The sequence below is a fragment of the Lutzomyia longipalpis genome, chromosome 3 (genome assembly GCF_024334085.1).
Source record: "Lutzomyia longipalpis isolate SR_M1_2022 chromosome 3, ASM2433408v1".
Lineage (NCBI taxonomy): Eukaryota > Metazoa > Arthropoda > Insecta > Diptera > Psychodidae > Lutzomyia > Lutzomyia longipalpis.
The window spans coordinates 4878178-4890624 of NC_074709.1; the positions used below are offsets into that span (position 1 = coordinate 4878178).

A 12447-nucleotide genomic window follows, 5' to 3' on the forward strand; every position below is an offset into this window, starting at 1 on the left:
TTTTTAAGACAATATTTTGAGAGAAAATTTATTGGAAAAGTGGGAAAAGTAAATTGTTAATCAGTTTAAACATTTATGCAAGTTTATGGGAAATTTTTCAAGTAAAAGTAATTTAGTACAACCCCCACCAACCCCAATAGAACTTGTCGGTATAATTTCTAATAGGCTACTCGTTCAACATGAGTGTTTTAAACATTTATTATGAAATATGTCTTTGTGGCCGTGTTGGAAGAGCCTGAGAGAAATTAAAAGTATGTTTATCGCAGAAAGTGTTGGAAAATGCAGTGAAGTCACGACGAAGAAAATATCAAGCGCCTTCGGCAACATCAATTTAATTGGCACTAATGAAGATGAATTTTCTCACCCCTTCATCTACCACCGTCGTGTGTTTTATGTATACCAACATAAACATATATATGAATAAGAGGTTAAGAGTTGGATTTTGTAGTGAGTAATTGTTGACATTATAGTTTTAAAGTGATTTGAACTTTGCTAGATGATGAAAAATAATGAATGCATTAAACTCCTTTTATATACCTACATTATATATAGTTTATGCTGCTATCGAGACTCTTTTATATACTTTTCACATTCCCCCCGTAGCTATTACTCTTTCTCAGAGTTTCATATACATACTATATAAAAGACCTTATTTCTTCTCAATCCCATTGCATATGTACAAAAAAAACGTGTAGATCGAAGTCCTTCAGTTCCTTTCTTTCTTTTCATAAAAAAAAAATTCTCTCTCTATTATCTTCTCATTAGAAAAAAAAACAACCTATCAGAAAAATGATTTACTTTTTCTTTCACTTCCCACCTCTAATTGCTGCAAATATACCAAACAAAAAATAATAATAATATTAAATCAAATGCGGTATTTGGGTAAGCAGAATTTAATTCTTATAAATTCTTCTCTTTGTTGTCGTTGTCAATCGAATTTTTATTGGTCAATAAAAAAGTCAACGTTTTGCCGTGTTTTTTTATGACAATATTCTTTACTGACTTTTTTTCCTTTCTATTTCTATGCGTTCCAAACTCTTGTTATGATTATTTTCTTTAAAATTTCCTCTCGTCTGTTTATCAATTTTTTCATATTTAACTTCTTTTACTTCTTTTTTGTTTTAATCAGACACTCACTGTGATAAAACTTTCAACAGAATTCTCTCTATTCGCATCCCTCTTTGAAATGCATAATTTACAAGAAGTTCTCTTTTCCTTAAATTTTTTGGAAATATTTAGGAATTTTTATCCTAAAATGATGAACAATAGAACAATGAAGAATGTTCTAATAAATTTCAAAGGAAAATGTTTTTTTTTTAAATAATAAAAATATATAAAAAATTAAGAAATATAAAGACATTAAAGAATGTTTTATTTGTTTATAGAAAAAATTTACACATAGTTTGTCAAAAACAATTAGAAATATTCAGCACTAAATAAATATTTTTTCCTAAAATAAATTAATATTTTTTGTTCTATTGTTCACAATTAAAATTAGATATCCCTCTAGTTTTTTTCTTTATTTAACATCACCTATTTAAGGAAAAAGAGTTTAAGGATTCAGCTTTTGTAAAAAAAAAATATATATTTAAAAAATTCAATTATAAAAATAACATTATTTATTATTTTTCATTATTAAATTTCAAAATTTTATTTTATTCTTTTATCACAAAGAATTATCTACAATTTGATCTAAAAAGAAAGCTGAATACTTCTTAAACAAACTTTATCATTTGGTGATATTTCTTTAATTCCTTTTTCCCCCTAGAATTCTCTTTTTATAAATTACTAGAGTGCCAAATTTGCATTGTTAGAAAAGTCGTTAGTATCGCAGTATATTTTGGATTTTGTGGATCGTGAACTAGATATTTTTTTTTGTATTAATCATCTACATAGAAAATAGTTTTGCATTGTGTGTATTATATTTTTGTTTAATTGGTTTTCTGTACAAAAACAAATTCTAAAAGAAAATTAGTTGTATTTTCATTTGGTAAAGAAAATGAGCAATTTTCTTTTTCTTATTGTTTTCTTATTTTGATTCGTTAAAAAGTAAATATCTGGCATTTTTCCAAACCAAGCACGTTTTTCCACTTGATGAACATTGAGGGTTTTTCTTTTTTGTGTTCACGGAGAGGCAATGGGGGATGAAATGTCTGTAAAATATATACAATACATTCACTTCAACACTTGGAATTCCACGGCAAATGCTATCAATGGCGGTAGAAATCATGTCAATTTTGTCTTTCCCACAGTCACAATCTAATATAATCTTCCAATATTTTATTTGACTTTTTGATGCGTATGAAAAAGATCGAAGAATTCCATCTACAACACAACAGTGGTGGTCAGAAATAATGGAACATTTTCAAGAATTTATTTTATGAGTTTTGTAATGTTAAAAGAATAATTTTTTTATGCAAGAACATAATTTTGAGAAAAGCTAAATTTTTGTGGATAGATTCTAATGTTAAAATAATCCTTTCCCTACGATTTTCTTAGAAGTATTTTTTCTACATACTCGTAAGCAAATGTACGTGCTGTAAGCTTCAATAAGCAATGAGACACTCCCAAAAAGAAAAGCTCAAATGGGACAAGGCTTTCACACACAATTGCATAAATGTAGAAAAAAAACTTGTAGGAAAATCGTATAGGAAAGCTTTCTTTTACATCAGAATCTAACCACTCTGAAAGATATTTATTTTAAATGCAAAATAAACTTTAAATCAATGAAAACTCTTAATCGATTTAGAAGATAACTAGTAAACCCTAGCCCCCAATCACGTGTGAGCAATCACCATTTTAAGCTATAATCACAGCTAAAAGGGGGGCGTATATTAATAGGGGGGATGAATAATACGGTACCCCGAAAAATTCTAAAAATAAAAAAATCCCGTTATCTGACCCTTCAGCAGGTAGAAAATGGGAAAAATCAGTTTTTCTGTGGGGGCGCTACAAAGGGGGGTTGGGGCGGAATCCCATATAGCGCTTGCAACTCGTATTGACCCCCTCTACCCCCATACCAAATTTCATCAAGATCGGCCCAGCGGTTTCGGAGGAGTTCATGTGCCACAAACAGACAGACTTTTCAGCTTTATATATTAAGATACCTTGTGAAATCTCTAGACAATGTTTTTTAAGACAATATTTTGTTTTAAAGATATTTCAGATATCTCTGTATTTAAATTTATTCTCAAGAATTTTATAGAATTGTGCTAGAAATCTTATAAAGAATTTTATTCTTTTTGAAAAATTCTTTTGATATTATTTATGGAGAATTATTGCAAATTAAGATTACAAAAGATTCAGCCTTATTTGGACTTTTTAGTATGTACCCAATTTGGGTAAGCTTTCAATAATAGACAAATTTAAGCAAAATGAAGGTATTGGGCCTTATTTAGCGACCAAGAAACTCTTGAAATTCGCTTGAAATCTTGAAATTACACTACTTTCCAAGATTTCAAGGATTTCTTGGGCGCTGAATAAGGTCTAATGAATTTTAATATTTATTTTTCCTTTCTCTTTTAAACCTTTGGTTATCCCAAGAAGATCGTTAGTGAAAAAACTACGCATAACATATAAAATGAAAATGTTCCTAATTTCATTAACCCCACTGTAGTGTTGGAGACAACCCACGAAGCCATTAAAAGGGTTCCTTGGTATTGAATTCAATGGCATTGGCAAAATCTTCAATACATAACAAGACAGAATTTTATCCGACATTTTTCCTCTATCGTGGTGATGGATATATGAAATCAACTGTGGAAATTGATGCTTTTATGAATTTGTACGGCTCAAGAGTCAACATACAATCATTCCCTCTTTCCTTGGTGGAAGAAATTGAGCACACAGAATGTTTTGATATTCAATATATCCTTCTCCTCCTTGTCGCAAATGGTGTGTGGTTTGCAATACCTGTACTATATGCCATTCCCCCACACTCCACACCTGAATCTCCTTTTTCTGTAATCAATACAGCAATCACCTTTTCGCGGAAGGATGTATCCTCTTGCAAGCTAAAAAAAAACCATCAAATCTCTCTTCGACATTATAGCCCCAAGGGGAATGTCGATATTCCCATGAAAATGTACTTTTAATCCCATATAAAGGTTGAGATTTTTTTTACGTGTGATTTGTAGATGAGTTAGAAGATATGAGATGTACCTTTGCGTGTTACAATTTACCTTATGCCTTTTAATTGTAATTAATTAAATTAAACATATTCACATGAAATGCGTATCGTACACGTAGAACTTGACTACGATGTTTTACGTTTCTTTTACGTTTGTCATGTGAATACGATTAATGTGTAATACTTGTTAGAAAAAAAGTTCTCAACATTGATTTATTTTATTGTATAAATGTTTCCATTTAGAATTTAGGGTTCTACATAAAATGTTATCTTCAACTTCCCCCAGGAAGGTTAAAAAAAAGTTTTGAACTTTAACATAGACCTAGCGCTCTGATCAGTAAGTAGTAGGATAAACTTTTTTCGATTTTATAACGCACGACCAAAAGCGTTTTTATTAATAATTCATAAATGCACCAAAAGATTGAATTAAAAAAAAATAAAGTTATTAATCACCTTTCCACGTTTTCCAACTTATAACTATTTTATCTTCTTTTTCACAATTCTAAGAGAAGTTCTAATATAAAATATACATATTTATGAATCAAAGGATTTTGCAGCCATTATGTAAAAAAAATACATTTATATACCTTTCTAAATTGGCTTTTAAAGAAAACAGCTATGTACATTTAATCAACTCAATACTACACCAAATCTAACCAAAATTGGCAAACATTATCTCAACTACTTTTCGATCAGAGCGCTGCATCTATGTTAGGTTTGTAATGTCCCTTAAAAAAAACTCCTTTTTTTATTATTTCCTCAAGTTTTTGAAATTTTTCAAACAAAAACACAATAGAGAGCCATTTTTTTTTTACTTAATCTGTTTCCTTTTCAGAAACAAACACACCTTTTAATGAAAAATTAATTCAGAAAAAATAAGAATTATACAACAAAAAAATACAAAATCATTATTTTTAATATTAATTTTTATTTCCCTTATAAATGTTAGATAAGCCAAACAACGATAAAAGCTTAGAAATAGATTCAAAGGATAAATCAAAATTAAAAAGTCAATTTAAAAAAAATGCTCAAAGAGCTAAAAACAAAACATCGGAGAAATAAAAGAAGACAGAAAATACAGTGTTTGTTTAAAAAACCTTCCACTTTTTTATAATCTTTATAAATTTTTCTCTCCAACTATTTTGAACGGTGGCTCTAGATTCTGCAAAATCTACAAAAAAAGCGCGCTGATCGAAGAGGACGATTAGTCAAAAAAGAAAAGGGCTTTTCGAAAAGCAATCTTGTGCTGAAGGTAAAACTTTTTTAAGGCGTTTCAAAACATGCTTACCCGCATATCGCTTTTAGCATTTGAATAATTTTTTATATATACATAATTCGTATTATAAATACGTATATATACAAATTTTTTGGCAATATTTTTTCGAAAACAAACAAATATTTGATAAATTATGAATTTTTGTTTGTTGATTTGACATGAAAAAAAAATGAATTACGAAATGACCAACAAAATTTTTACGACATTTTATTCTAGTTCTTGTTTTTTTTTCCAAAATTCCATTAAAAAATATTTTCTAATAAAAAAAACAATTTTTAATCGTAATTAAGAATATTTTTCCGTTATTTTATTTTAGTTTTAGAATTGGTTTTTTGAGTCTTGCAATTGGCAATTTTTATTTTTTAATTTGCATCTATATGCAATGTTTATTGCAAAATAGGCAAATTTTTAAGGAAGAATTCAATAGGAAAGCCTGTTGTCCTTTTTTTTTAAGTTTTTGTTTTTCCATTGTGCCAGTTTGAAGTTGACAGCCTTCTTCAAGGAAGAGATTTTTTGGCTAAAATCTTCTTTTTTGTTTACAGCTTCTTAGTCTTTTTTTATTTTATTCTTATCTACATTTTTTTCTATTTTTCTTTTCCTGATGTTCAAAATGTGCATTTGACTTTTGAATCTCTCTCAAGCATTTTGTATGCATTTTGCTGCTTGCTTTTCTATAAAATAGCTAAAAATGACTTGCTATTTGTAATTGCATTTTATTTTTCTGCAAATTTTATACGTTTAGATTAAAAAAAAATAATTTAAAAAAATACCAACACCTTCACAACAATCACATGAACACACCACTTGAAACTATCTTCCACACAAATCACATTTTTGCACAAAATATCTTGAAAGTGTTTAACAGGAAATTGATATGTTTTACCATAGAAAATTGTACCACTACACCTACTTTCCGTTAAAATATATACCTACTGTTTTTTCAAGTCCAGAAATGGGCTTCAATCTGCAAAAAATATACTTATAATCCTCAAAATACTTTACCTACCTACCATTACTTTACTTTACAAATTTTCTTTAAAAAAGTTTTTGAGTTTTTCCAAAAAATATATTTTTAATTTATGAAAAATACTTTAAAAAAACCAAGTTATACAAATAAATTAAAAAATACAAAACTTTATTTTTTTAATTTGTGTAAAATTTCTAGCTGAAATAATAGCGAGAGGCAGTAACAGATCATTAAGTTTTTTAGGTATCTCTTGAACCTTTAAAATCATTTTTTTTGTAGTTGGAGTCGGTTAAAACCGCCGCAGCTTTGAATTGATCTTTAGTAATGTTCAAATTTAATTTATAATTTAGTTAATAAAATAATTCAATTAATTAAATCAATTTCAATCAAAAGAAAATATTAAGAAAAGTCTCTAAGGAGCCACAATAGGTCATCGTTCTCTAAATTTTAGTTAATTTTTTTCCTATAGACTTTTACATATTTATTTGAAACTATATTTTATTTTATAAATTACCTTTCTAAGCTATATTCCAACCCCCAAGAAGCTTTTATAACCTGTATTTCGTGACTTGAGTGCATAGCATAATGTCTTCATTAAAATCTGAATGTGCAGTGCATAATCGTAGGATTTTTCTCATAAGAAAGCTTGAACCTTAAAAATGTGTGAGTAAAATTCATTCACTCTCTCCTTTTTTCAATCCCATAGATCTGATTGTTTTCTTTTCTTTTTAAATTTATTCAATCTCTCTTCTTTCCTTCTGCGACAAAACTATTTCTTATCAGTTGTTATCCAGTTAATTTTTAAGGGTGGTCCTGAAGAATTTTATTTAGATTTCCTCAAAATTGAACTCGAAACCTAAGAAAAATTGTTGTGGGTTGATTCTGATCTGAAACGTTATGAGTTTTCTATACGATATTTCTATAAATCTTTTCTATGTTTTTTTTGTGAATGTGTGTGTCAGATTTGACAGCTTTTTCTACAGAAAATGTAGAAAAAGCTCATAGTAAAATCATAGGGAAAGATTTTTATTTCATATCAGAATTTACCCACTGATAAATTACTTTAAAAAAAATTCATGCATTAGAAAGATTCCTGATTCTATTGAGGAAACATGGGACAGAAAACAAGGAATAAACACTCAGAAAAATAAGTAGTTTGTAGGCTTATGTATTGAGTATGTATGTTCCTAAAGAAAATACTTAAACTTTCTATAAGAAAGCTTTATTTATTTTTTACAAATAAAACAAGTCGAACGAGATTTAAAGCCTAAAAGATGCCGTTTCGAGCTTCTTTTTTATTAAATAAATTTTTCTTAAAGTGTGTACCCACAGCATAAGTCACGTAAGGTAACATTCAATTTAAAGGCAAGACGGAGGATGAGCTTAAAAATTGAGACTGCGAGTGCAAGCCTCATGCACTGCCGTATGGCTTTGCAATGCAATCGATTTAAATCTAAATGTTGCGACAATATTTCTTTCACCATGTTTTTCGGAGCTTTGGCACGCTGGTCGATGAGGCTGTTAATGTCAGGAGCATAGTTTTGGTGGGAATGGGCTTTTAAAATAAATGTGGCATCACTGAATGATTTTCAGTTTAAGCTTATAGGGGAGTGAGGGAGAAGTGGATGGGGACATTGAGGTGATAGCGACATATAGGGACTGATGAGGTCACTTAATGTGTTTAAGTGACACATCTGGGTCAAATTCTCCCCCTCACTACACCATTAGGGACACCCACCCTACCCCTTGTGTGAAGCTTGCCTTGGTGAAATGGGGTAGATTGCATCCACAAAAGCTCATTTGCCATTCATACAAATTCTGCATAACATGCTCACCAAACAACGGGCTGCCATACGGTGGGGGAATTTAGCCCTTAAATACACACTACTATGTGCAAATCTCTTTAGAATACTTCAACAGAGTGTTGCAAGTTTTTGGTATTGTCTCCATCTCATGCACTCCTCCATGTGTCTATGACATTTGTATATTTATGCTATTTCCTCCTTGAATATTCTTCTCTGTTTTTTCTTACTATGCTTATCCTGAAATGCCTTTTTAAGGAAAAAATTTCAACAATGAGTTTCTTTAGCTAAGAATTTTCTCAGAAATTGCTTGAATTGGATGTCTTTCAAAAGCAAACAAGATGGGGTTAAAGGCAGTATTAGAAGGGGATTAAATGTTAATTTCAAATGCAGCCCATTTAATTGAGACCATCACTACGAACACACAGATGTATAAGACTTTATCCTCAAGATAGGGTACAATTGATCAATTTCATTTGCAAATAGAGCTTTAGGCATACATCATTTTAAAGCTTTGAGCTTTCAATTAATATGTACAATCCAGTTGCTGTTTTATTTGAAAAAAAAGCTTTATTTGTAATTAATTCTCACAATGAAATTGCAAAATGAATAATTTCTGCCTTCTGTTTCAACCATTTTTGGTCAAATTATATTCCCAAAAGGATATAAGTTTAAGCGTTTTAATATGAAATGGGTACTAATTTGCATAATTATATGAAAATTTGCCAAAATATCCTACGAGATCACAATCCTGGGTCACAATGCAACAAATTTTCGCAAGATTTATTTATGTCACCCCCCTCGCACAAAAACTGGAAAATCTCATTGCATTTTGCAACACACAGAGTGTTGGGAAATTGGGTGCAAAAGTAGGGGAAAATTTTCGGGAATCATGCAGCATATTTAATGAGGTGCTTTACCAAGTGTGACGGTATCGTGGCCATTGCAATGCTTTGACCAAGTATGAGTGATTAAAATTCAATTTGGATGGGTGTGTACTATGTACATTTTCTGCCTCACGGGGATGTTACAGAGTTTACTGCTGGGAAGTCTGATGGAAAGCGCGGTGGCAGAAATCACACGGTATGAGATTAGTGGGACACACAATGTCCAGAGGAATCCTAATTCCATGAGGATTTCCATTTTATTAACTATTTGGGAAGATTTTCAAAGGTTCAACCGGGGTGAATGGTTAGCAATTGAATCATGCTGAAGGTATAATTAAATTGGGAATCAGGAATCGACAGACAGCGGGAAATCTATTGATTCAATAAATATTTGATAACGCGCAATACATTGGAATTACTATTTACCCACAAAAATCATTTTATAAAGGGGAATCTCATTTTTTTGTAAATATTTAATGAAACTGTGTGAAAAAAAAAACTTTCTATTTTCATTCTCTTTTTTTCTACTTATTATCTTCTCATAGGTAAATGCCACAGATAGTTCTTAGGTACAATGTACGTGTATGTGTGGGAAAATTGAATGCGAAGATGGTGGAAAAAATCAAGTTGAAGGAAAGGGATTATATACATACATATAGAAAGTTGAATGATGCTTCCAGCTTTAGCAATAAAATAATTTTATCCACAATATATAGCAAAAGTGAAAGAACTTTTCAACTATTTGAGCCATTCAACCTTTTTGGAAATGCTATAATTCACACACACACGAAAAAGAAAATTTTCAACTTTTCTCTCACGTTTCTCATATAGCAATTTCTCTGCTTTTCCATCCTGCCTCTATAATCTTCGAGCACAATAAATTGCTTTTATGTGAAAGTGAAAATGAAATGTCAAAACGGAAATATATTTCATTTTAATCCGAATGCCAATGTTTTTGACTTCTTGACAGAAAAGGTGAAGGTTTCCTTTTTAAATCCAATAAAAATCTAATCAATTTTTTATCTAAAGGCATTAAGTAAATATTTAAAGACTTTAGAACTGGGATATATGAATTTCTTGAAAGGGGTTTATTCGTTTTTGTATAGGAAAATCTCTTATCTCTTAATCGATTAAATTGCTAAAGAACCTTATTATTTTTCACTTGATTCAATTGAGAAATATCTGTAAAATTTACCCCGAAAATGCCCACAATGACGTCATAATTACGATTTTTATCTTTAAATGCATCAAGTATAAAAATACGTTGCCAAAAATTAGTTACGTATACGAAGCATTAGTCTCTTCTATGTATAAGATTAACACGTAGGTATACCAAATTGTTTCCTCGAATGAGGGAGTTTCTCTATGACAAGCGGATAAACTTCTTTAATCTCTTATTTATTAAAAAAAATCCTAAAAATTCTTATTCAAACTAAAACGTTGTAATAAAAAGAATTACTTTACGAAAAAATCGTTCTTCTGTCTAACAAGCACTATTAACTACTTGACAATATATAATTAATTTATGAAATAACTCACCAAAGCTTTTTTTTCTTTAAAAACATTTTCAATGTATCAGTTCTCTCACCCAGAAAAAAAACACAAACAAAGATCACGCTTTTATATTTTTCAGATAATATGCAAAATATAAATTAAACCAAAATGAAATATCCGAAATCATAGCACGAAAATTGAACAAGGATACAGAAATATCTAACCAAACAACCCCTATGCTGAAATTATACAAAATAGATCCTATACAAAATTAACCACAGAGTGGGAAAATTAATTTTCTCCTTTACCCTTAATGGGGGAAAATATGGTAATGGGTCTTTAATGTGGGTGCATCAAAATGCATTGTATACTTCACTATTATATAGAAACTTTTAAACACATTTTTATACATAGGCTTCACACATTTAGTAGGTAATTAAAGATTCAACTATAAAATCTATTTAGGTTAGTATAAATTGATTAATTTTGTAACTACTATTTTCAAAAGTATAATTCGTATTTTATTAAATTGTAGTTAATTTCCTCAAGGCTTCATACAATTTTCTATTTATATAAATAATATTCTACTTATTAGTATTTTGCAAAATTATATTTGTTTTTTAATTGATTTTTTTTAACGTACTACGTAGGCAGGTAATTTTGGATTGAAAATATTTTTTTTTTAATAAATTAATCAAAAATTTCAAAATCTTTCGGTTATGAGACTTGAGGAAGTATCTAAATTGAAAATTTCTATGTAGAATACTAAAAAAATCATTCAATTGGAAAATTGGTAAATTAAATAGGTTGTGTATAATAATGACTTATATATTCTCACATTGAAACACATTAAAACAGAGCATCAAGAACACAGTAAAATGGTCGTAAACAAATTGAATTTCTGGAGATTTTGTGAGAATTTTAGCACAAAATTTAATTTATAAAATCCAATTAAACGGTGTATGCTCGTGCTTGTGTCTTTTCAGTTCCTCAACATGGCCTCGGTGTTTATGCGAATCTTCAATTTGATTTGCATGATGCTCCTTATTGGACACTGGAGTGGATGTTTGCAATTTCTAGTGCCAATGCTCCAGGGATTCCCATCGAATTCATGGGTGGCTATTAATGAATTGCAGGTAAAATGTTCTATTATTGATTTTCTGCTAATTTCCACCCCGTTACACATCATCTATGCTAGCAAATTGTGTCATCGTGAATTTTATAACTTATTTCCCTACAAAAAAAAACATTCACTATTTTATATTAATTCTGTTCTATGCTCTCTCTTTTTTTCAAACTCTCAATGTTTTTTATCGTCCTTGAATCTTTTTCTCATGCATTAATTGGAGAGTTTCTCGTTGAAAATGTTCCCAAAAAGAATTTTTGAATTATTCAATTCTTTTTTATTTATTTTTTTAATTTAAAAAGCATTTCTCTGAAATTTTTTCTTCCATTGTTCGTCCTTTTTTCCATTCGACATTTATCTACCTAACACTATGTATATCTTCACTGATGCTGAAAGGTAACTCTTACACCATGTTTCTCTCTTCCACACACAGGAAGCATATTGGTTAGAACAATACTCATGGGCGTTGTTTAAGGCAATGTCCCACATGCTCTGTATCGGTTATGGCAGGTAAGGTGTTCTTGATTCCCCACATTCACTTCCTCTCTTCATTTTACCCTTTTCCCCCCTCTCACAGCACAAGATCCCAGCAAAAAGTTTTTAGCAAAAAAAAAGGAAGCACTTGTGTGCCATCATCTATGTACCTTCTATCGATGGTACACACTGAGCTTCACTTTCTCACCTCCTTTTACGTACTTTGATCACTCATTTCTCTGACCTTTGCTCCCCCTTGTGTAGGAGGAGAGCTTTAATGGGGTAGGGGGGG

The 12447-nt window shown here is 30.1% G+C and overlaps 2 protein-coding genes across 13 annotated transcripts in view; both read left to right on the top strand.

Moving 5' to 3' along the window:
* The window catches only part of LOC129791558 (trifunctional purine biosynthetic protein adenosine-3), a 1078967-nt gene that overhangs the window by 204566 nt on the left and 861954 nt on the right, over positions 1-12447 (top strand). The gene's annotated exons all lie outside the window — the stretch shown is intronic.
* Positions 1-12447, top strand: part of LOC129791559 (potassium/sodium hyperpolarization-activated cyclic nucleotide-gated channel 3) — a 1048222-nt gene that overhangs the window by 63462 nt on the left and 972313 nt on the right. For 8 of the 12 annotated variants that reach the window (XM_055829749.1, XM_055829753.1, XM_055829750.1 and 5 more), the window contains 3 exons: positions 5289-5381; positions 11542-11691; positions 12115-12191. The exons of 1 other annotated variant lie outside the window; for it this stretch is intronic. In XM_055829749.1, the coding sequence (XP_055685724.1) occupies positions 5289-5381; positions 11542-11691; positions 12115-12191 (320 nt within the window). The remainder of the gene's footprint in view (positions 1-5288; positions 5382-11541; positions 11692-12114; positions 12192-12447) is intronic. 3 more of the 12 variants (XM_055829760.1, XM_055829751.1, XM_055829752.1) reach the window with 1 other exon arrangement.